This window comes from Vigna angularis, chromosome 3 (assembly GCF_016808095.1).
Source record: "Vigna angularis cultivar LongXiaoDou No.4 chromosome 3, ASM1680809v1, whole genome shotgun sequence".
Lineage (NCBI taxonomy): Eukaryota > Viridiplantae > Streptophyta > Magnoliopsida > Fabales > Fabaceae > Vigna > Vigna angularis.
In genome coordinates this window covers 4,205,729-4,230,310 of record NC_068972.1, presented here as the reverse complement: position 1 = coordinate 4,230,310, position 24,582 = coordinate 4,205,729, and the positions used below count along the sequence as shown (strand labels likewise).

General features: G+C 34.4%; 4 protein-coding genes and 1 pseudogene across 6 annotated transcripts; 2 read left to right on the top strand and 3 right to left on the bottom strand.

The window, feature by feature from the left end:
- The first annotated feature begins 1,469 nt into the window (after window positions 1-1,469).
- Window positions 1,470-8,849, top strand: LOC108324787 (cysteine-rich receptor-like protein kinase 29). Its single transcript, XM_052874322.1, has 7 exons — window positions 1,470-2,557; window positions 6,454-6,576; window positions 7,063-7,211; window positions 7,291-7,501; window positions 7,621-7,858; window positions 7,983-8,133; window positions 8,229-8,849. The coding sequence occupies exons 1-7, from the start codon at window positions 1,699-1,701 to the stop codon at window positions 8,577-8,579; spliced, it is 2,082 nt and encodes a 693-aa protein (XP_052730282.1). The 5' UTR covers window positions 1,470-1,698; the 3' UTR covers window positions 8,580-8,849.
- Window positions 8,850-11,390: 2,541 nt separating this feature from the next.
- LOC128195726 (cysteine-rich receptor-like protein kinase 29) lies at window positions 11,391-12,003 on the bottom strand. Its single transcript, XM_052874080.1, has 2 exons — window positions 11,860-12,003; window positions 11,391-11,741 (listed from the first exon to the last, which is right to left on the bottom strand). Exons 1-2 carry the CDS (start codon window positions 12,001-12,003, stop codon window positions 11,391-11,393), a joined length of 495 nt encoding a protein of 164 aa, XP_052730040.1.
- Window positions 12,004-13,078: 1,075 nt separating this feature from the next.
- LOC108326004 (cysteine-rich receptor-like protein kinase 26) lies at window positions 13,079-16,008 on the bottom strand. Of its 3 annotated transcripts, XM_017559204.2 has the most exons (6): window positions 15,101-16,008; window positions 14,847-14,966; window positions 14,455-14,597; window positions 14,136-14,346; window positions 13,884-13,937; window positions 13,079-13,667 (listed from the first exon to the last, which is right to left on the bottom strand). In XM_017559204.2, exons 1-6 carry the CDS (start codon window positions 15,897-15,899, stop codon window positions 13,630-13,632), a joined length of 1,365 nt encoding a protein of 454 aa, XP_017414693.2. In that variant the 5' UTR covers window positions 15,900-16,008; the 3' UTR covers window positions 13,079-13,629. The 3 variants fall into 3 exon arrangements, with proteins under 3 accessions (XP_017414693.2, XP_052730279.1, XP_052730281.1); XM_052874319.1 differs by having other exon boundaries at window positions 13,079-13,937; XM_052874321.1 differs by lacking the exon at window positions 14,847-14,966 and having other exon boundaries at window positions 13,079-13,937.
- Window positions 16,009-19,537: 3,529 nt separating this feature from the next.
- LOC108325273 (putative pentatricopeptide repeat-containing protein At1g12700, mitochondrial) lies at window positions 19,538-21,033 on the top strand. The gene has a single exon (XM_017558318.2). The coding sequence runs from the start codon at window positions 19,663-19,665 to the stop codon at window positions 20,614-20,616; it is 954 nt and encodes a 317-aa protein (XP_017413807.1). The 5' UTR covers window positions 19,538-19,662; the 3' UTR covers window positions 20,617-21,033.
- A 696-nt stretch (window positions 21,034-21,729) lies between these two features.
- LOC108324788 (glutamine synthetase PR-2-like) lies at window positions 21,730-24,203 on the bottom strand (annotated as a pseudogene).
- Between the last annotated feature and the right edge of the window lie 379 nt (window positions 24,204-24,582).

Genomic DNA, 24,582 nt, shown 5'->3' with positions numbered 1-24,582 from the left:
TGGTTAATAGATAATAATTGTTTTGATAGCAGAATTTAAGACTTAGATATGAAAAATAAAATATATAATATATAAATTATAATGTTTGATTGCATAAAATACATATAAAATACGTGAATAAATTATTCACAAAAGCTTAATTTGTTAACATGAATAAGGAGTAAAGAGTGAGGTGCCTTATTAATCACGTATTACATGATTCATTTGTAAAACTCGAGTAATATGATCTCTATTTCATTAGTCGTCATACGAATAAGTGTGTTATTATCGAAGAGGAGCATGACTCTCTTGACATAGAAAAGGTAGTACTTTTAAGAACCCAGAATTGTTGAAAATGAGGGAATATTCATAAAAAAATAGAATATAAGTATAAAGTTGAATAAGAGAATTGAGTTAGTATACAATATAATTTTGAATTTATAGGCTTTTGGGCCTAATAATTTTTGTTCATGTACATAAAAAATCACTTATATTTAAACCGGACTATCACCTATCTAATATTTGAACATTTCCCACACACACGATTGCTTAAAATAGATAATATTTGAATGAAAGATACAAGAAACATCAAAACCGCGTTTTATTTGAAAAGGGACAACAAAAAGTAGAAGTGGTTGACCTGAGTCTCCCTCAGTCTCAGTCAACAAAACTAAGTTTTTCTAATAAATAACTTTTCATGAAAAAGTTAAATAAAATATGCCTAAAGAATTAAAAAACACAATCCTCTCTTAAGGATGTAATTCATTGAAAAATATATATCTACTTCACATATTATATTTGACTTAGTTGGCAAACCAATTAAACAAAAGCATATCAGAGAAAAACATATAAATTTGAAATGAGTTATCCAAACTGCGCATCTGTTTAATAACCAATAAAATGTTATGGTCAAAATTCTTAGCAAATAAAAAATATATAAAATTGAGACACGTAAACTGAAACTCGTCGTTTTCATCGATCTTCATGAATTTTTCTACAGCAGTAACCAATCACGCAAGATCTTTTATTTATTTAAACTTCTTCGATTGACAAGATTTTGATTTTGCTTGTGACCTTCCATGACATTTCCACGAAACACCATGACGGTCTTCTTACTCAACACCCAACAAAGAAGATACATTATAAATTACGCTATTTTATTTTATTTTATGCATTCCATCAATGGATGTCACTCTTTTAATTAACATGGAATGATAATTGAGAAATTAAATAGAAACTCGCTCATTTCTATACCTTCAATATCGTTCCTGTGTTCATTCTTTACGGAAAGTTCCTCTATCTTGTGTCTTTTTCATAATAAAAAATAAAAAACTGTACAAACAGTAAAGTATATAAAATCATCCAACTTACATTTTAATTGAAGAAATAACAAAAATAGAAAGGTGGAATTATTAAGTCCTCTTCGGGTCAGTCAACAATGCTTAAGAATTTGCTATTGGAAACCTGTTAAGACCAATATTGGTCCCTTCACATCAAGGTTCTACGCACTAAATTGAAAGAGTCTTGCTTTTGGAAAAAAGAAAAACTAAATTTCACACTGGGTACCCAAATAGTGTTATAGCAACCACAGAATTTTGACTCAGCCAATTAATCACTTGACATCCTATGCCAATAAAAGCTGATTCATATCTCACAAGACTCTAAATTGGTAGTAACATCCTATTGTTGATTACTTCTGAATCCTAGAAGACAATCAATATGGCTGTGCTAACATTAAGGTATTTTTCCTGTGTCTGTCTCCTCCTAGTAACAATTTTTATGTCTGGAGTCAGTGCCGATAACAATACACAAAACTTCCACTACTTCTGCGATCATACAAACGATAGAGGAAACTTCACAGCCAACAGCACCTATGGGACCAACCTCAACACTCTTTTGACCACTCTAACTTCCAACACAGATATCGAATACGGTTTCTACAATCTCACAAAGGGCGAAAACACTGACCAAGTCTACGCCATTGGGCTGTGTAGAGGAGACGTTAAGCCATATGAATGCCGCAACTGCCTTGAACATTCCAGAGGCAATCTCAGTCAGCTTTGTCCAAATCGAAAGGAAGCAATTGGTTGGTACGAGGATGAGAAGTGCATGTTGCGCTACTCAGACCGCAAAATATTGGGTCTTATGGAAACTGGACCTGCGTATTTTGCGTGGAGTTCAATTAATGCAACGCAAGCGGAGGAGTTCAATAAAGTGGTAAAGGACTTGCTTGATGGGTTGAGGAGCAAAGCTGCATCAGGAGACTCTCGTACCAAATATGCTACAGCAAATGCAACTGGACCAGATAACAAATTCATTTACGGGCTTGTGCAGTGCACGCCTGATTTGTCTGGACCAGACTGCGATAACTGCTTGCTTCAGTCCATCAATGAAGTCCCAAATTGTTGCGATAGTAAAATAGGAACTAGAATTGTTAGACCCAGTTGCAATCTGAGATATGAAACTTCCTCTCTCTTCTATGGGGCTCAAACATATACACCACCACCACCACCCACACCCTCACCATCACCATCTTTTTCGCCACCTTCTATGGCCACTACTAACACTTCCGCAGAAGGTACTTGTCAAATTATGCTTATTTCCACTTCTACTAAAAGTTTAATGATGATTAATAGCGTAAAATAATTATTATTTAATAACAAATCACTGTTAGCTTTTATTGTTATAAAATTTAATTAACCGATTATAGTGTAAATGTATAGTTCGTTTTTTAATTATGTAATATCCCTTAGATGTTTATTTCACGTCACTGGATTATTCTGGTTTATTATGCAGATAAGCGCGATGCGTCAGGAAGTACTTCTGCAGATATAGTCTGGTCCATACTGTTGTGTTGTTTTGTTGTGTCCTTTTCTGTTTTTGTTTGAGAGAGAGGAATGTTTTGAAAGTATTTCTACTTAGCATACATGGCTGCATCATCAGAAGAATCTGGTCGTAAATATGCTGCAGCAACTTCATTTGTAACTTTGGAGACAACTTTCCCCTTTGTGTGTGTAAACTTTTATTGTTTTTAATTTTGTAAACTTCATTTTAAGGAATAATACAATTATTAGAAAAAATATATTTGTATCTGTAAAAGAAAAAAAAAGAAATTAAAAGGTAAAATATACTAAATATAAAGTGGTATATTAACAATTAAGCTCACAAGTATAGACAACTGTTATATATAAGCCTATAACGTGTTACAAGTCAGTGACTTAGTTGGAAGTAGCTCAAAACATTTTAATTATCTTAACAAAAAGAAAAAGTTGTTAAAAAAACATTTTTTTCAAATTAAAAACCTAATCTTAGATAATTTCTTTTGTAGAAAACATATCCTTAAACTCGTGCAATACTACTATCTACATTAACATAAGTTTTCCAATATACAGTGGAAGTGCATTCACAAAATACTATGCTACCATTATAAAAGTAATATATATTAATATAACACTTACAAAATGGGCCAGATGTGGTATTCTCCCATAATTAACCACGAAGACTTGAGCATATCTGATGTGAATTCCAAAAAATGACATTTTTAACTTTTAATTGTGAATACAAAATATTATAGCTCTCAAAATGGATAACTCGGCTTGATCTACTATGAGTTGGTCACTTGAGTCAATCCAACTCGGTTCACTTATTAGTGAGCTAAAAAAATTAAAACTCGGCCCAACCCACCACGGGTTGGTGGGTTAAACGGATTGACTTACTGATTCACTTAATTATAAGTTTTTTAAAATAAAAAATATATAAATTTTTTTAATTAAAATCTAAATAAATTCACTCTAAAATGATGTTAAACTCCAAAAACAATTCAAAATAAAAAAAAATATCATACATTTCATGCATAATCCAAAAATAAACACAAAAAGCATAAGTTTTTAATATTGATAATTTTTGTGTCACTTGTCCATCATTTATAATATTAGAGTCTTGAATAGATAAATCTATAATATTTTTCTCACTTGAAACATTTTTTTATCGCGTCTACAATATAATAAAAAAATGTTAACTAATAATATTAAAACAAAATAATAAATAATTAAATTAAATTAGGTGGGTTGGTGAGCCAACCAAGCTCACCACGAATTCAATTCGGATGAGCCTAATTCTAAATGAGCCGAATTAAAAACTAATCCGCAGTACAAAAGATATACACTCCAATTTAAACAAACATTATTTTTGGGTAACATGGATTGGCATTTTAGCTCTACCCGACTCTTATTGGAAGAAGAGTTTAAATGGAACTCAATATACTAAAACACAACCCTTGATTTTCTTCTTTTTTTAAACCACCTTAAGTCAATTAAAAGCTGAAATTTCAAAGTTGAGTTTGTTAAAAAAAATTATTATAAACACGGCTAAAAGAGAAAAATAAAAAAATTTAATTAAATTTTATATTTATGATAAATTTGAGAACTTTTAATTAAATTTTTAATAATTATTTGGGTTTATTAAGTTTTCCCTTTTTTCTAATTGTGGTTTGCTATTGTTTAGGAGAGATAAGAAAAATAATATTTTTTATTTTATTTTAACAAAATATCAATATTTTGTTATTTTATAATTAACTTTTTATATTATAATTTATTTAGGTAAAGTAATTAAAATTAATAAGGATATAAACGACAAAAAAAGGTGATTAATTTAGCTCAAAAAATTAGAGATCTTGTAGTTAAACAATTGTTGAAATTTCATGGAAACTGTTGCATTTGACTAATACAAGGCAAACTGAAATTGAAAACGTCAATGATACGTGAAGAAGCTAGTAACTATGGAAGTTTCATCGACCTAATCACTAAACTTATTCTATCTGATAAAGGTTCCTCAAATCCCATTTTTTTTCTTATTCCTCACAAAACAATCAACAATCCAACATGGCTCAGCTTTCGCCAAGGCTACTTTACTTTCTCTTTAGTCTTCTGATAACAAATTCTATATCTCAAGTTACAGCAGACAACACTACACAAAACTTCCACTACTTCTGTGATCATGATAACGATAGAGGATACTACACGGCCAACAGCACCTACCACACCAACCTCAACACCCTTTTGTCCACTCTCGTTTCCAATAAAGAAATCTATTACGGTTTCTACAATTTCACAAATGGCGAAAACACTGATAAAGTGTACGCCATTGGGGTGTGTAGAGGAGATGTTGAGCCAGAGAACTGCCGCACATGCCTCAACGGTTCCAGGACCAATCTCACTGAACTTTGTCCAAACCGAAAGGAAGCAATTGGTTGGTACGAGGATGAGCAGTGTATGTTGCGCTACTCAGACCGCAATATATTCGGCCTTATGGAAATTGGACCAGCTTTTTATGCTAACAATGACAAAAATGCATCGGATTTGGATGAGTTCAATGAAGATGTCAACACCTTGCTACGTAACCTAAGCGGCATAGCTGCATCAGGTGACTCTCGTGTTAAGTATGCTGCAGATGGTATATCATCAGGTTCAAAGGTCATATATGGTCTAGTTCAGTGCACACCGGACTTGGAAGAGTCAGAGTGCGCTGATTGCTTGTCTCAGTCCATTGAACGTATCCCAATAGATTGCTGTAAAGACAAGATAGGTGGTAGGGTTGTTAGACCGAGTTGTAATATGAGGTTCGAAACCTCCTTCAAGTTCTATGGAGATCCAGCATTTGTACCACCATCTCCTCCTCCTTCCACCACGGGTACTGCTTCTTATACTATCTTAATTAATTCTATTGCTCTTTCTGAACTAAACTCATGCATGTACAGTTTTTATCTGTGTTACAGAATTTATTTAAACATTTTCTTCTACCACCTCTAGTGTAGTAGTTTGGTTAAATGTGGTTTTCGGGTGTGTTTACACTTATATCTACATGTTGACTAAGTTGGTCAAACAGCGTGTATATATAGATCACCCAATATGGTACTTAACTAAGACAGCTTTTAGGTAATAAGGTCGATAATTGTCTGGTTTTGTTTTCCATATTCATATGACAGAAAAAAGTAATATGCTCTTAGGTAGCCAAAAAATCGATAAATAGTGAGAGAGTGAAAATAATAGACCGTCAAATGCTAACAGACAACTAGTACTAGTGGGAGATAAAAAAAATATTGATACTCGTGGTGGTAGCGAGATCCCTCATTTTGTGAGACACTAACAATATACCCTTATGTGTCTTTATTTATTATTATTTTACGTGTTTTTAAATCTATATTTATGAGATTACTGATTGTAAATATTGTATAATTAGTTAAATTATCTCATTTATGTTATATATAAATTCTTTGCTCATAAAAAAAAAAGGGTTGGATGGAAGTTGAGACTGCTCTGTGTTTTCAGATATCTTTTTCCTTTAAATTATGTCTAATACAATGCAATAAAAAAAACCGTGTTGAGATGGCCTTAATAATTAGTTATTGGATTTGTTGATGTTTTATATATGGTATTTATCTGCGGAATGTCCCTCTGAGGATTCTGATTTGTGCAGGAAAGAGCAACGCAACTATCATCGTCATAGCGGTAACAGTACCAGTTGTTGTAATTGTTTTCGCGGTGCTTATTTTTATCTACATTCTTTTAATAGCGAGGAAGCCACGGAAAAAGTTTGAAAGTAAGTGGAACCACTGGTTTAAATACTATGTAATGGTTATTGCAGCGATTTAAATACCATACAACTCAATCTAACATCATAACTTGATCGAAATATTTGCAGATAGATATATCAAGTTTGTTAAAAGAGTGATTCCTAAAATTAAATCGTGTGAGAGATAAAGAGCCCAGTTTTTGGAAAAAAAAAATCAAATAACTAATTCAAAACATGCTTTTACTCAATTGCTGTTAGGAACAGTCAACTGCAGGGGAAGTCAGTAACCATTTAAAATTGGGGCAATGACATATTAACACGTATTCTTTTACAATATTTTGAAATGTTATAAAAAAATATGTATCAAAAACATGTTTTTCCTTGTAAAGTTACAACGTTACTTTTAGACTGCATTGAATTTTTTATAAGTTCATTGGGAGAAAGGTTATTTTATGATTGCTCTGGCATCACGCAACAGAAACTTACTATTTTAAAACCATTCCCTATGTGAAGTTCAACAAGAAGAACTAGATGATGATGATGGTGATGGAATTGACGCTTCTGAGCCATTGCAAATCAGATTTAACATGATACGAGATGCTACAAATGACTTTTCTGATTCTAATAAACTCGGAGAGGGTGGATTTGGAGCTGTTTACAGGGTATAACTTCTTCAAAATATGGTATACATACATAGGCTACTTGCAGACAACTTACCGTTCCTTACTGATATATTTTCAGGGTACGCTACCTAATGGACAAGAGATTGCCGTCAAAAGGTTGTCAGCTAATTCTAGACAAGGAGATGCAGAGTTCAAGAATGAGGTGCTTTTAGTGGCCAAACTTCAGCACCGAAATTTAGTTAGACTACTTGGTTTCTGTCTGGAAGGAAGAGAAAAGCTACTTGTCTATGAATTTGTTCCAAATAAAAGCCTTGATTACTTCATATTTGGTAGGTTAAATTTCAGTGTCTGGTTAATTGGACCATACCTCTGCTATTTCTGTTATGGCTTGATACTTGGCTCAATTACATAGTCTTAACATAAGTATGTCTTGTCTGTGTAAATTTAGATGAAACCAAGAGAGCACAATTAGATTGGGATAGGCGATTCAAAATCATTGCAGGTACTGCTCGAGGTATTCTCTACCTCCATCAAGATTCTCGATTGCGCATTATCCATCGTGATCTCAAAGCTGGTAACATTCTCTTAGACGAAGAGATGAACCCTAAGATAGCAGATTTTGGCTTGGCAAGGTTATTTGTTGTGGACCAAACTCATGAAGATACACAGAGAGTTGTTGGGACATAGTAAGTAGTAAAACTTAGCTTAATAATGTTTAGGTTTAGCAATTGAAAACTGCGGTATATATTCGAAGATGATTGTAAAATGGTTTTGTTTAACTAAGTTTGTTCATACCCCACTCTGATGCAGTGGATATATGGCACCTGAGTATGCATTGCATGGACAGTTTTCAGAGAAGTCAGATGTTTTTAGTTTTGGTGTATTGATTCTTGAGATTGTAAGTGGCCAGAAAATCAGTAGCATTCAACATGGAGAGGAAACGGGAGATCTACGCGATATTGTAAGTCGGAATTTTGTTCCATTTATGTTGTTTAGCGTTGGAAGTATGAAATTTGAGAAGCTTACGTGAGTGAAAAAATTGATGCATGCATGCAGGCATGGCGAAGTTGGAGGGAAGGAAGAGCAAGAAATATTGTAGATCCTACATTAAACAATGGTTCAGAAAGTGAAATAATGAGATGCGTCCATATTGGGTTACTGTGTGTTCAAGACAATGCAGCTGCGAGACCCACCATGGCTTCCGTTGTAGCCATGCTGAATAGTCATTCTTTCGGTCTTCAAGTACCTGTGGCACCTGCACTTTATGGGAATGCCATGTCTGGAATCTTTGCAGACATGCAGTTATGGGAGATTAATTCAGGGACGACAAGATCAAGAGAATCCACCAATAGATCAGACCAAGATTCCATCAATGAGGCTTCAATTACTGACCCATATCCTCGCTAGATTTTCACCCCTTGGTTTATATATTGAGATTAAGAAGAATCTCAAAGCAATGTTACTAATTACTACATTTGTTTAACACATATGTTCGTTGCTTGCTGTATAAGCTGCTCTTTAATGATTTTTTATTGTTGTTAAGTTTTGAGGGAGCAATGTTATTGAATAAGTATTTTAAATATTAATTATAGAAATTATAAAGTTACATTAATATAACAGAAATGTTAGTGTAGAGAGAGAGCAGAATAATAGTAACACACACTTCATGTCATATCACAGGTTTCAGTCTCGGTTTAGAGAAAGTACGTGTGGTGTACATATTTAAACAAGATACTGCACCCACATTTTATTCCACTTTCCAATACATTGTATTTTGGTTTAAGAGAAGCAAAATGAATGATGAAAGATCTGTTGGGTAAACTTTAAAAGAGTCCACACGGTTTTATTTATTTGTTTATGATGATTGTAACTACCACACTACATCGAAAGTAGTCATCCACTTCACTAACCACTATTTAGATTTGTGTGTGCAACTCACTTATAAAAGTGATTGAAGAAGTGGTTGTAAAATACCCACCACCGAGAAGAAAGAAAATACAGAGGAAGGTGTGGTCGTGTGACACAATTGTAGTGTGTGCACCGTGGAGAAGGTGGGCAGTGAACTGGATAGTTTGTCCAGAAAATTTATATATATACATAATGAAGAATATATTTCCCAGATCCCATATATTTATGTATACCTCCCAGCTCAATTTCTACAAATTGGTATCAGAGCCACGGACGGAGGATGCCTTCAGACGGTGTCCAGCAAAGGTGGGAGTACTCGGTCCAGCAAGCTACAGGTAGCAGCATGTCACGGGCTGGAGGTGTGCACGGGAACGTGAAAGCAGAGAGGAGAACTGTGACGTCCAGCGGGTTCACGTCCAACCTTGGGAAGCACACAGCAGCTTTGGAGTTGCACACGGTCACAGCCCACGAAGAAGCGTTCCAGCAGAAGCTGGCAGCGCGTACGGAGAGAGACGGAGGAGAAGCTGGCGTGCGTGGTACCTGTGCCGGTGGCGGCAATGATGGAAGACTCTGGCGGAGCAGATGACGGCGCGTCCACAGGCGAGCCAGCTGGAGTGTCTCCCGCAGGAACCGGAGGAGACGCTGGAAGTGGCGAAGGCGTTTCCGCAGGAGTTGGTGTCGAAGATGGAGAAGGCGAGCAAGCTGGTTCCGGGGCCGGAGCGGGCGACGACGACGTAGCGAAAACCTCCGGAGGAAGGAGAACGTTGTCGACGGAGTAAATAGAGAACGTATCGGTGATTCTGGAGGAGTCGACGCCAGTATGGATCGTTAGAGAGTCGCCGGCCGAGGAAACGGTGAAGTCGTATTTCCCGGCGTCGTTGGAGGCAACAGCAGAACTGTGTGCAACAGCGTCCAGCAAACAGAGAGATGGGACGTGTTGAAGCAGCCACCAAGAGGGAGAGAGTGGTATTGTGAGTGTGTGGAGGAAGAGAGAAAGCGTGCTCCAGCAGCCACCAGACAGCAGGGAAAAGAAGGAAGCAGCGTCAAGCAGGGGCAGTTGATACGGTCCAGAGGTTGCATATCCAGCAACAGTGGAAGCAGAGCAGCTTGGAGAGAATATATGTGCAAAGCTTGAGGAGGAAGTGACGCATCCAGGAAGCATGGGCGGAGCCAAATGATGATTGAAGAGAAGCGTTGGAGGGCAACAGAGGAAATTGAAGGAGAGCACACTGCTCATGTCCAAAAAAGGTGGGTCCATGGTTTTTGGAAGCAAGTGGAAATTAATATGGAGGTGTGCCTTGTGCAGACGTGACCTTGGGGAAGAAAAAATATAAAAAATAAAAAAAAAGAATTCACTTTAGAGGAGATATGTGCTTTAAGTAATAAAAAAAAAGTGGCCCACTTTGGAGGAAAAGGACAAAGAGGTGGACAACACATGGTGATATGGAAAGCAAAGCACTATTGATGTTTGGAGAATTCTTTCATTAAAGAATGAAGAGTGGTCACGTGAAGTCTAGCATTTGAAAAGACCACCTTATACATTTTTTATTATTATGGTGAAAGAACATGATTTGCTTTCAAGAAGAATGAGGCACGGGTCCCATTGCTTACCGGCAGCGGAGATTTGAGCCACTAGATCGAATGCTTCGGGAAAAGTTTGATTTGAAGAGGAGGAATTCAGAACACTCAAGACCTAGATGATCCAAGGAGAAGAGATCGAGAACAGGGAGCAGAAGATTTGGGAGAAAAGAAAAAAATCGAGATGATGGGATATAGTGTAAGAAGACCAATTTAAAGTTTACAGGGGAGTTTTGTTGGGTAAACTTTAAAAGGGTCCACACGGTTTTATTTGTTTGTTTATGATGATTGTAACTACCACACTACACCGAAAGTAGTCATCCACTTCACTAACCACTATTTGGATTTTTGTGTGCAACTCACTTATAAAAGTGATTGAAGAAGTGGTTGTAAAATACCCACCACCGAGAAGAAAGAAAATACAGAGGAAGGTGTGGTCGTGTGACACAATTGTAGTGTGTGCACCGTGGAGAAGGTGGGCAGTGAGAAAGGAGAGAGTCTCCATGTTTGTGTATTGTGTGAAAGAAAGAGTGAAAATGGGTTGTGTGTTGTGAGTTGTATGTTGTGAGTTTGAGAGACTAATGTAGTGTGTTTGTATTTGTGTATTCTGGATAGTTTGTCCAGAAAATTTATATATATACATAATGAAGAGTATATTTCCCAGATCCCAGACATATATTTATGTATACCTCCCAGCTCGATTTCTACAAGATCCACTCTGATGAACAACATCTAGCGAGGGTATAGCTCAGTAATTGAAGCTTCATTTTCTGATTCTTGAGCTGATTTAAGTATCGGTTCACTTGATCCTCTTTCCCTTGAATTATAGTCCCATGACTGCATCTCTGGAAAGCTTCTAGTTCTACTGTTCATATAAAATGCAGGTTCTGCAGGAATAGGGAGACTCAGAGAATGGCTATTAAGCATCAGTACAATGTTAGCCATGGTTGGTCTGTCAACTAAATTTTCTTGAACACAGAGTAAACCAATATGGATACATCTCAGCATTTCATTCCGTGAATTGCTGTTGAGTGATGGATCTACAATATTTATAGCCTTCCCCTCCTTCCAGCTTCTCCAAGCCTGCAAAATTTGTTATCAGATCACGGATTCACTTCTACATTAACGTTTTGGAGCATGTAATCTTCTAATCCATAATTTAGGCGGCAAAGAAGAAGTGAGTGACCAAAAAAAGACTTACGAAGCTTAGCAGATCCTCCATATTCTCCCCATTATTGATTCCACTGTTTTTCTGGCCGCTTACAATCTCAAGAATCAGTACACCAAAACTGAAGACGTCTGATTTCGCTGAAAACTGTCCATGCAATGCATATTCTGGTGCCATATATCCACTGTATTCCAGTAAGAGAGAATTTTAGTCATACCTCATAAGTATTATGACTCATCTAAGTATAAATTTTTTTCATCTATTTGTCAGTGATTTTCTTAACAAAGCCTTAATTTTTGAATTCCAATTGCTATAAAAGTATTTTACGCTATCACTCAAAAGTTGAACAATTGAAACTTCTCATTGATAGTGTATGGAAATTAAAGTCTTGTATAAGATAAGCAATGCTGTAATACTTACTAAGTTCCAACAATTCTACTCGTATTTATTTGAGTTTGATCCATTAAAACTAATCTTGCCATACCAAAATCTGCTATCTTTGGATTCATCTCTCCGTCCAAGAGAATATTACTTGCTTTAAGATCACGATGTATAATTGATGACCCAAAAACTTGTTAGCCGTTGCTAGGACTCGGGTTCAATCCCCAAATCCCCGGCAGCGGCGCCAAAAACTTGTTAGTCCAAAAACTTGTTGGGCTCGGCAAGTGCACCGAATCGTTCAAGTAATAAACTGGTAAGACCGGGTATCGTTTTCCCAAGAGACTCGTAATACTAGAGAATTGTGCGATTAACAACTCATATAGACTCAAGAACATAACATCAATTTACAAACAAGTGCAGAAATGTAAATTCATACATAATTACAAGGTTGGACTTTGGTATTGAAGACACTTGGAAATGGAAAAGACTAGAAATGGTATGAAATGGCATTGCTAAGGTTAGTTTTCACCAATGCACTCTTGTGTATAACCAATTTCATCTCCTCTCTATCAATTTACTAAAGTCAATCCACTAAAACACTCTAGCCCTAATCCCTTAGGTGAAAGAGCCTAGGTTTTCCTTATCAAACTCCAATCCCTTGGACAATCTAACAAGCAAACCCGCATTAAAGAGCTAGGATCTAAGACAACATGTGAATCATCTTCCATCCCTAGAATCAATGAACCACAAGGACTCCTATTTCAGTTCCGGGTTTCGTCTTACGTCCCCATAATCCATAAAACCCCAAAATCAAGTCATGAACGTCCCCATTACATGCAAGCTTTAAGATTGGAAACAAGAATACTAGCAATTGATAGAAAAGGCATATATATATATTCAAATCATTCAACAATTACACAAGAATTCAATGGCTACAACTAACCCCAACAAGATGGGTTTGGCTCTCCATTTCCATGGAGAGCCTTTAAGCTTACAAAATGACCATGGAAGAAGATGAAGAACCCAAGAGGAAGAAGGGAGTGTTCCCACGAACCCTAGCAGCCCTCCAAGCTCTCCTCTGAGTGAATTGCACCTCCAAAGAACCAAAGACCCCAAATGCTTCGAGACAACTTCAATAAATAGGCAATTTTGACACATCAGCAGCGTCACCGCTCAGCTGCACCCCAGCGGCAGCATTCCAGAGAGCTGGCGCTCAGCTGCACGCCAGCGACAACATTCCAGGGAGCTGGCGCTCAGCTGCACAGAACCTGTACCGCTCAGCGGCAGCAAGTCGGATCAGGTGTTGTTCAGCTACAACCAGTCTGGTCGGGTGGCGCTCAGCTGCACAGAAACTGTGCCGCTCAGCCACAGCATTTCAAAATTCTCTCTTTTGTTTTATTTGCTTTTGTGGCTGGTTAAGCTCTATACATTGGTGGAGGTTCTTCTAAGCATAATGTTAGCTACAAAATAAGGGGATTAGTGATGATAATACATCAATGTAGCCTAAAACACATTTATTTAGAAAACATGACAAAAGAAGAGGATTAAACAAGTTACAAGTTAGAAAGGAGTTGATTTTACTACTAAATTGATGCTTAAATAATGGTAAAAATCTGCATTATCAATAATCCGTAGTCTAGAATCTTCGTGAAGGTAGAGAATGCCTCGAGCAATACCTTTAATGATTTTGTAGGGCATTTGCCAGTCCAATTGAGGTTTCATGGTTGGATCTGCGTATAAGTCACGAGTTTTAACGCTATATCAGTAATTAGGATTTTGTCTTGTCTCAGACGAGAACTGAAATTTAGAGCGACATTCTAATTATGCAATCATTTAGATCTATCAAATATGATTATGAAGGCTTTTATTATGACTTGAAGCAGTACTACGTAAGAGAAACAATAAAATTATGCAGTTGTTGAACTTACCAAATATGAAGTAATCAAGACTTTTATTAGGAACAAATTCATAGACAAGTAGCCTTTCTCTTCCTTCCAGGCCGAAGCCAAGTAGCCTAACTAAATTTCGATGCTGAAGCTTGGCCACTAATTGCACTTCATTCTTAAATTCCAAATCCCCTTGCCCAGAATCTCTTGACAATCTTTTGACAGCAATCTCTTGCCCATTGGAAAGCTGACCCTGAAGATACACGATTCAAGGATAGTAAATCAACCTAGGCCAAATTACTGGATATAACATATTTTGATGAAGAGGTGTTATTTATCTGAACGAAAGGTGAAGTCTTACTTTGTAAACAGCTCCAAACCCGCCCTGTCCAAGTTTATTAGAATCAGCGAATTCATTTGTAGCAACACGTATGGTGTTGAAGTTGTATTGCAATGACTCAATAAATGCGACTTCATCTTCATCACTTTCTTCTTCTCTTTCAACTTCATAAACATAGGGACTCGAGTGAGATTTGAGTTGTTCAGATGTGACCATTGAGTACAGTTAAAAATAGCATCGAGAGATAAAATTTCACAATAAAAACCCAGAAGAAATATGGTCAAGTTGATACTATATCGGATCAATGATTTTTAATTAAAATCATTCAGATATGATTTGTGCTAGATTACTGCTCCATTAAATTGTAAGACGAATTTTTATAACAAATGATGGCAAATCCAAGTTAGACTTACATTCAATTTTTTTTCTTTGCTTCCTTAGGCTTAAATAGATGCAGAGAAGAGCGAGCAGAAAAACAACACAAGCAACTGGCACTACTACGGCGATGATAGTCCGTGCTGTGTTGCTCTTTGCTGCACCGACCACAATACTCAGTCCATGGATTAAGATTAATAAGCACATACTTAAGGTCACCTTAAATTCAAAATCACTAACAAAAGTTGTAATTATTATGACGTGAACAATTTGAGTAAAACATAAGAGATACCTCGTGATGAAGAAGTATTGCTGGTGGAAGAGGATGGTGGCGCATCTGGGTCTAGTTTCAGCGTAGGTCCATAGAAGATATAAGGGTCAAATCTAATTCTACAACTGGGTTTTACAACATTGCCTCCAGCCTTCCCACTACAGCAATCTGGGATTTTTGAGACAGCTTCATCCAAGCACTTGGTGCAATCTTCGGATGACAGATCAGGAGTACACTGTGCCTGACCGTATATGGTTCGAAAATTTGGAGCAGGAGTACTGCCAGTGGCATACTTAAGGCGAGAGTCACCAGATGCAGCTATGCGTGTTAGATTCCTCATCAAGCTCTCCAGCGCTGCATTGAATTCTGCCACCGAACCCGTTACATTTAAACCGTAGTAGTTATCATTCGTAGGTTGGTTTTCCATAACGCCAAATATGGAGCGGTTAGTGTACCGCAACATGCACTCTACCGTCCACGTAATGGCCTCCTTCTGGTTTGGACAACTCGCTGCCAGAGACACTCTGGAATCATTGAGAGATTTAAGGCACTCATCGGGTTTAAGATCGCCTCTGCAGAGCCCAATGGCGAATACTTGGTCCTCCCCTTGGCCATATAAGAGATTGTAGAAACCATAGTTGATTTGTGTGTGGGAAGAGAAGCTGGATAAAAGGGTGTTGAGGTTATTGTGATAGGTGCTGTTTATTGTGTAGTTTCCTTTGCTGTTATCACAGGGTGTTTGGGCTCTGCTCTGTGATATGATTACGATGACACAGAGAAAACGGAGAAAGGAAAAGAGGGTGAAAGAAACAGAGGCCATTGTAGTCTTCCACTTCTTCTGTTCTGAATTCTGATCCAAGCCTTACATAAGTTTTTAAATTAATAATTAAGTTTTAAGTAAAATCAACATCATAATTGTTTTATAGGTTTAAAAAGTCAATCATATCATAAAGCATGTGAAAAATATAGAATAGACGGTTTAAAAATATAAAAGATATAAAAAATATATATAAAGTATTGTTGGACTGATATGTATGGTTGGACTTCTCTTATTATTGTATTGATAAAATTATATTTTGTTACACTTGTCTAATTAGTATATGGATAAACTCATGTAATGTGTATAGTTAGATTTATCTATTTTGTATATGAAAAAACCACTTTAATGCGTATTGTAAAACTCGTTTAATCAAATAAAGGATAAAGTCGTCTAATGTGTATTAATAGACTCATCGAATATGTGTATGAATAAACTTGTTTAATGTATATTATTAGACTCGTTTAATGTATATTGTTAGACTTGTCTAATTAATGTATAAACAAATTTGTCTAATGTGTATTATAAGACTCGTGGGACATATTTGTCTAATGTATATTCTCAAACTTATCTTTTCAATGTATGAAATGACTCATCAAATACATTTTGCATGTATGGACAGACTTGTCTAATATCTATTGCTAAACTTGTCTAATGTTTTTCATTGTACTTATCTAATGAATGAACATACTTTTTTAATGTTTATTCCAAAATTCATTTAATAAGTGTATCAACAAACTTGTTTAATATGTATTAACAATTTATTTAATTTGTGTTTGAAAAGAATTTTCTGTATATATTAATAAATATAAATTATAAAATAAATTTCTAACATATTTTTCTTATATTATAATAGATGAATAAATTTAAAAGGAAAAATAGGAAAATTCACCAAAGGAAAGCTTATAATGCTCGCTTGACCATTGAAAATCTATATTAAAGTTATATCTGGTGCAGTTTTCTTAACTGGAAAAAAAAAGTTTGGAACACTTGTTCGGAAAAAGCACCACACTTTTCAGTACCAAGAGATGTGAATGGAAGACTGTTAATTTCTGACAAGTCAACCATTGTTTCACTAATTTTAGAGTTTATTCTTTTATTTCATTCACCACAAAAACAAAACAAAATTAAAACTATGGAGTGTGGGACATGGAAATGGACCGACTAAATCAGCGTCTGCATTTAATTTGAACTATATATGGTTAACTTAAGTCTTCCTCTAGTCAGTCAACTATGTCAAATATATGGTTTTTGGAAACCTATCGAGATCAATATCACCTACTAAACATTAAGGTCCCTTTTGAATTGAGAGAGTTCTGTTTCTACTTCACATCAAAATAAATAAAAAATTAAACGTGTTTCGTTTCAAACCCGGCAACCAAATATAAATTTTAAAAACGATTTCATTATTTTAATAATACAATCATACGTATTATTATTTTAAATTAAAAACTAAAATAATTTAAAACATTAGTATTTTTGTGAGTGTCCATATTAGTGATGATAACAAGACAGGATAGGAAAGTGTTTATTTATTTCATACTTATCCTAAAAAGAAAATATTTTTTTCATCTTAATTGTAAATTCAACTATTAAATTTTGGTCTCATTCTCATTTTTACTAGATAACGGATATATCTTTATACTGATACTTGATTTCGTACTATTTTACTATCAATTAATTAATTTTTATAAAATTATAAAAAAAATTACAAAAAAACTTAATATTATCACATATTTAATATCAAAAAAATTTATTCTCATCTCCTAGATAAAAATTATAATTTTATATATTTCAAATTAGAGTAAGAAATAAATATTAGTGAAAAAGACATTTATAACGATTATGTATATTACTTATAATATATCAAGTATAGAAAGTAAGCATTATAACGTCTTCGTAATAAATAAAAAAATTATTTATACGGATTATAGTTATAATCGGTATAGAAAATGATATGGTTATATTTTTGTAATAAATAAACAAAAAATTATATCAATTTTAATTGTAATCAGTATAAAAAGTTGATACACTAACATTTTTGTAATAAATAATAAAATTTTATATATCGATTTTAATTACAATTGGTACAGAAAGTAGTTTCAAATTCATCTCTTATAATGGTTTTATACTTTCAGACCAAAACAGCATAGACAGGAAACTAGATATGTCACACCTAACCATCGTTCACTTTGGTCATTGCTGAAACTATTTGAATTTAAAAATTTTCTGGTCTAGTTTTAATTTTTTAGGTAACGCACGCAATTATGCTCTTGGATACTAATGGTTTCAGATTTGCAACAGAGAGAGACATGATTCGCAACTACGTGTAATTTGTATCTTGAAAGTTTGATCTGGGTTGCAATGGATATGTGAGTTGGGGTTGTCAAGGTTTGTACAATTTGCAGAGGGAGAGACACATTTAGCTGAGGTGTTTCGTAGTGACAGATCTTTGAAATTTTCTTCTTCAATGAAGCAACAAAGAGATCCGAGGATATGTGCTGGTGGTGGTTAGGATGATGAACATTTGAAGTGGTTTGATTGTGAGAATAGAGTGAACAAAAAGATAAAGTCTACATTTATTTTTGTCCATTAGTTTATGGGTCGTGGAATGAATTTTGATGATTTTTATTTTCCTTTTATGTACAGGGCTTTGCAAATGCAAGTGGGAAAGAAATAGAAGATTCCAGGGAAGTGGCTATGACTATATCAACATAAATTTTGCAGGAAATCGATACATTGTTGAAATCTATCTTGTGGTAGAATTTGAAATAACTTGTTCCATAAACTATTATTCTTTGTTACTTGAGATTTTTCCTCAAATATTTGTTGGAAAATTGGCGGGTTGTGAGGTTAGTGTGTAATTCTATTAAAAGCTCTATGAAGAGCATATACGCGCATATACTTCCATGGAAAAGAATTGGGTACACGCAAGTAAAGTGGTTTAGTTTGAATATAAGGTTTAGTTTAATTATGAGGTTGGAACTAAAAGAACATCATCCCTTTATCACAGGTAAATTCTAAATTTGTTCTTCTAATTAATGAAGTTTTATAAACGTTGTTATAATAATTATATTATTGATTATTATTATTCATTTAAGACTTTGTTATCACAGGTAAAGTTATCATTTGTATTGTAATAGTGCTGATATTCATGTGGATGCAGATTATTTTTGTTACTTGCTCTAGCCATTTTTTACCCATTTTATTTTTTCATTTCGGTGTATAAAGGTTTGCTTCAGAACTTATATACACTTTAGATAGATTTCCAGTTACACGATTACTTAGAGTTATATTTCATAGTTTCAGTTTCTTTTAGAGTTCTTTACAGGCTGATTTTGTTTTAAATTTTCTTTTTCATTTAGTGAATATTTAATTCAATAATAATTTATTCATCTATTTTGTCTATCAGTATATATAATTTCTTGGTTGACTATCAATTTTAGTTTAATTTAAAAGTAACTTTATATCATAATATAAATTATCAATTACAAATATAAAATATATTCTTAAAAACATCTTTTTATATATTTTAATTATAATATAGTTCATAAACTAAAACTATTTATTATAAATATATAAAAATAAGTATGAATCCTAGACAATGCACAAAATTTTAAAAAATAGTACATGATGAAGGATTGAGGGAAGCCACTAGCAACAGAAAATTCAATTCCATTTATGTGTTTTTAGAGAAATACTAACACCCAATCTTTTGTTTCCCCACAGCATTGAACTCCTCTTCATCTTTAGTGTTAACCTAACAATGTCACTCTCACCAACAAAGTTAAGCTTCTGTCTTTCTTATTCAGTTTCCAAGTTTTCTCCTTTTCTTTCGATCCCTTCTTCCTTCTCTTCCTTTCATTTACACTATCACTCTCAGTCTCCTTCACTTGACCATGACAATGTTCACGATGTTGTCTCCCAATTTCATCGCATGTTTCATATGCGCCCTGTACCTCCCATCTACCAATTTGGACAGATATTGGGATCTCTTGCAAGGGGGAAACACTATTCTACAACTATTTCCCTTTTTAAGCAAATGGAGTTCAAGGACATTCAAATTAATCTTGTGATTCTGAACATAGTCATGAATTGTTTCTGCCACTTAGGTCAAATGCCCTTCTCTTTCTCTGTATTTGCCAAAATTCTCAAACTGGGTTATCATCCAGATGTCATAACCTTAAGTACCCTCATGAAAGGTCTCCGTCTTAATAGTGAGGTTGAGAAAGCTCTCACCTTTCATGACAAGGCAGTAGCACAAAGATTTCGATTTGACGAGATTACTTACGGGATTTTGATCAATGGCTTGTGCAAGGTAAGAGAAACCGAAGCTGCCGTCAAGTTGCTCAGACTAATAGAAGGTGGATTATGTAAGTCTGATGTGGTAATGTACTCCACTGTCATTGCCTCTCTGTTCAAAGATAAACTTGCAAAACAGACTTATGATTTGATTATTAAAATGATATCAAATAACATCATGCCTAATGTTTTTATATATAGTATAATGATGAATGCTTTATGTAAGGAAGGAAAGTTAAAAGAAGCTAAGACTGTGCTAGGTGTGATGGTAAAAGCTTTTGTGAAACCTGATATTGTCACCTTTAGCATCTTAATGGATGGATATTCCTTACTTATTGAGGTGAAAAGTGCTAAACACATATTTAATGTTATGACCCAAATTGGAGTAACTCATAAGTTTACAGTTACAATATCATGATTATTGGATTATGTAAGAGTAAAAGAGTGGGTGAGGGTATGAATCTCTTTCAGGAAATGCCATAAGAGGAACATGGTTCCTAATACAGTGACTTAAACTGCTCTTATAGATGGTTTATGCAAATCTGGGAGAATAAGTTATGTTTGGGATCTTATTGATGAGATGCAGGATAGAATCAACAACTAGATGTAATCACTTATAATTGCTTGATCCATGTTTTATGCAAAAATTATCATCTAGACAAGGCATTTGAATTATTCAAGACAATGATGGAAAAGGGAATTCAGCCTAATATGTACACCTGGAACATACTTTTTGATCGAATGTGCAAAGGGGGAAGACTTGAGAAGGCACAAGAGACCTTTCAAGATCTTTTAATTAAAGGATACTGATTAGATGTATGTAGTTATAGTACTATGATCAATGGTTTTTGTAAAAAGGGTTTGCTTGATGAAGCATTCACCTTATGGTTCAAAATGGAAGACAATGGTTGCTTACCTAATGCAATAACTTTTGAAATAATGATTAGAGCTCTCTTTGAAAAGGATGAGACTGATAAGGCAGAGACATTTATTCGTGAAATGATATTTAGAGGCTTCTTGACATGATAAAAGGTGAAACCTCGTGTCTGTATTAAGTTACATTTATGTATTGCTACATAACCTACTTGAATGGTTATATGTTGTATCTGTTTGATGAAGAAGTGTGACCTTTCTGCAATTGATGCTTGTCTTGCTACATATTGGATGTGAAGAGTTGAAGATTTTTTATTCTGTGCTCTACATTTTCACTACTATAGAACTTCTGTGTTTTTTTTTTTGTTTTTTGTTTTTTAGCATTGCATTGTCTGTCAAGACCAAAACCCTGACCTCCCTCTATAAATTCTAATGGTTTTTTTTTTCCAAGTTCATTTAACTTTCTAGAGGTTCTCTACCACTTAACGTAATTGAGGAAGTGTACTATCATACTATATTACCTTATTGATATTGATATAACTAATTACAAGTTTTAAATTGTGTAAATAAGCTTCAATCCATTGAAAGAGGGCCCACCGGTAAATCAATGTAATTGAAATTTTGGATATTTTGTTATCAAGTTGTAGCATATGCCATGACTCTTTCTGGTGTTTGCTGCAGCATCCTGTCTTCTGAATATTTTACCCTGAACTTCTTCAACAAATTCTACAGTATCACACCATCCTTCGTGTGTGTGTGTGTGTGATTACAAAATAGTTGAGTTGTTATCACTTTATTAAGTTATGAGGTGCCTCCAAATTGATAGTTTCGTATGAAAACTGCAATTAAATTAACATTGTATCATAACAAGCAGTAAAAGGTGGCATTTTAAAGATACAGTTCTTTGTGGGATTATAATCTGCATAAGAACTTTGAAATTGGCTGCTATAATTGTCCCCTGATAGACCCTGGGAGACTGGGACTTCATGAAAGTGTGAAATAGTCTGCTGTGTTACTGTCCCATATATATTCTATATATGTTTTTTTTATGCTTCTTGCATATATGGCTTAGATATATTATGATTGCATATATGTTGCTGTCCTATATATCTGATAGTGTTTTATCACTTCAATTCACATGTTGTGTATAAACATTGTCAAATCTGTTGCATAGACTTAAAACTAGTCACAATACTCATTCACTAAATTCTTGGAATGTAGGTAAGTTCATTTAATAATTTCCTGCACATATGAACAAAATAAAATTGTGTAGCAGAGCAAACAGTTCATTTATGCATACATTTGGCGTATCATGTTCCACAAATAAACTTCAAATTTTATTACCAAACTTTGTTATGGCATATTCTATTGAGCTTTTTGACACAAGTTATCCATTCATTCCAAGTCCAGGATCCACTAGGGGGTAAAAAGAAAAATTATATTTTTAATTCAATATACAAATTTAATCTTGTTTAATTTTTTTATGTACCATGTCCAGTTCATCTATATAGCTGAAAGGCTAATGGCGTTTTGATAAGAATATTGTAATTGATCTAATGTTTTTTACCTCACTAAATTTGTTAGAATAAAATAACTATGTAATATAAGAATACAAGTCTAAAGGGTGAACTCAAGAATCAATTCTGTTATTAATGGTGAAGTCATTGTCAACCATACAGAGGACACAGTGAGGCTTAAAAGACCTCAGAAAACAACAAATCCTTGAGACATAACTAAATTGTGGATCAAATGGTGTTGAAAACACAACTTTGAGTGGTCTAAACATGTGCTCATGGTTTTCAGAGGATGGTGGTCTATGCAATCATGGAGGTGACAACATAAGGATCCATGTTAGAAGCAGGCCTTCCGTCCTCAAAGTAACCTTTCCCTTGTTTCTGTGTCTCTTCCAACTCTAACTGAGCTTCCATGGTTTGCCACACCCTTCAGAAAAAAAAAATGTTACCCTATTAAAATCTAATCTCAAAAAACATCATAAGATACCAAAAGACGATGACTTACCCAAGAGAAGGTATTGATGTCTGCAATTTCATGTCTTCCGGTTAGTCTCTCATTACCTTTTCCATATGCTGCAATGTGCTCTGTGTCTCAATCCAAGCTTTTCAATGGCCTTCTTAATCACCTCATAACCACCCTCTTCTCTCATGGACTTGTTGCTGTAGTATCTCTCAGAAAATCATACATTTCAAACAATAATAACTCAAATATATAACCTGCTTATATATTACGAGTCCAAATTCTTTGTTAAATTTGTGGTGTTGTTCTTCTACTATATCTTTAAAAGTATACTGATTTTGATATATTAATATATTTTGAAGATATAACATAAAAATAACATAAAAAACATGGTAAAAAATCCAGATTCGTATATTACCTCTAATTTGTGTGTCCCAGCTCCATTCCAATCTTTCTAATACCACAACCATGAAACAATAAAGTCAAAGTATTGAAATAAATTAATGATACAATTAAGATCAATCATTCTTTTATTATATGATTCAATCTTTCTACCAAGTTATCAACAAGTTTTACATGAAAATATCTAACCGGAATAGGCTTGGGAGCTAATGAAACAACAGCTCCTGCCAACTCTGTAATCCTATGTAGCATAACAACATTTAATCAATGTTTTCAATGATTTTCATCAATCATGTTCATCATATGTGATCCTTAATAATAAAAAAATAGTGAAACTTTGTATTACCTCCAAAATGTAGCGAGCAGCCCACACTTCATCTCCAGTTTTCCAAAAAAAAGGTAAGTTTGTTCATTAAATCACACCATGGAAATGCTTTGATAACGCTATTATCAGTCACTACACTTTAAATATTTAAATTTCTGATTGTACCTGGACTGGCATAACCTCTCCATTGATGCCACTAATGTTAATTTCTGCATAAACACAAGCTTTGTAATGTGCATCAACAATATCACGACCATAAGCTTTATCAGCACCAACTCCACAGTAGTATGGTCCCTGTTCAAGTTAAACATTGATTGAGTTAGCATTATGAAGAAAAGAGAAGAGAAATGGATAGATTAATTCAAACAATAATTGATTATTTTCATTAACATTAATTTTACCCAGTTGTCCATGCACAGCAATTGAGACATTTACTGACTAAGAACCAATTCACATAATTTAACTTTGACTTATAACATCAAATGCAGTGATCATTATCAGCTTGAAGATCAAATTTGACAGAAAAAGAAAAAAAATTAAGTGAATATGAATAAGAAAAGCAAATACAAATAGGATGTTCTTTTTAGTAACCATATTTCCTGGGCCACACAGGTGTCAAATATCATATAACAGAAGTTTAACTTAAACCGTTTAAGTTTACATTTTGTTTTTCTATTTGAAAAGATAAAAACTCAACCTAACATCATAAATGAAATATTTCGTTATTTTTTAGACAGAATTATATCTAATAATTCTAATAAGATTATGTCTAATAACATTAGTTTTCGACAGCATTGAACTTTTAATTTG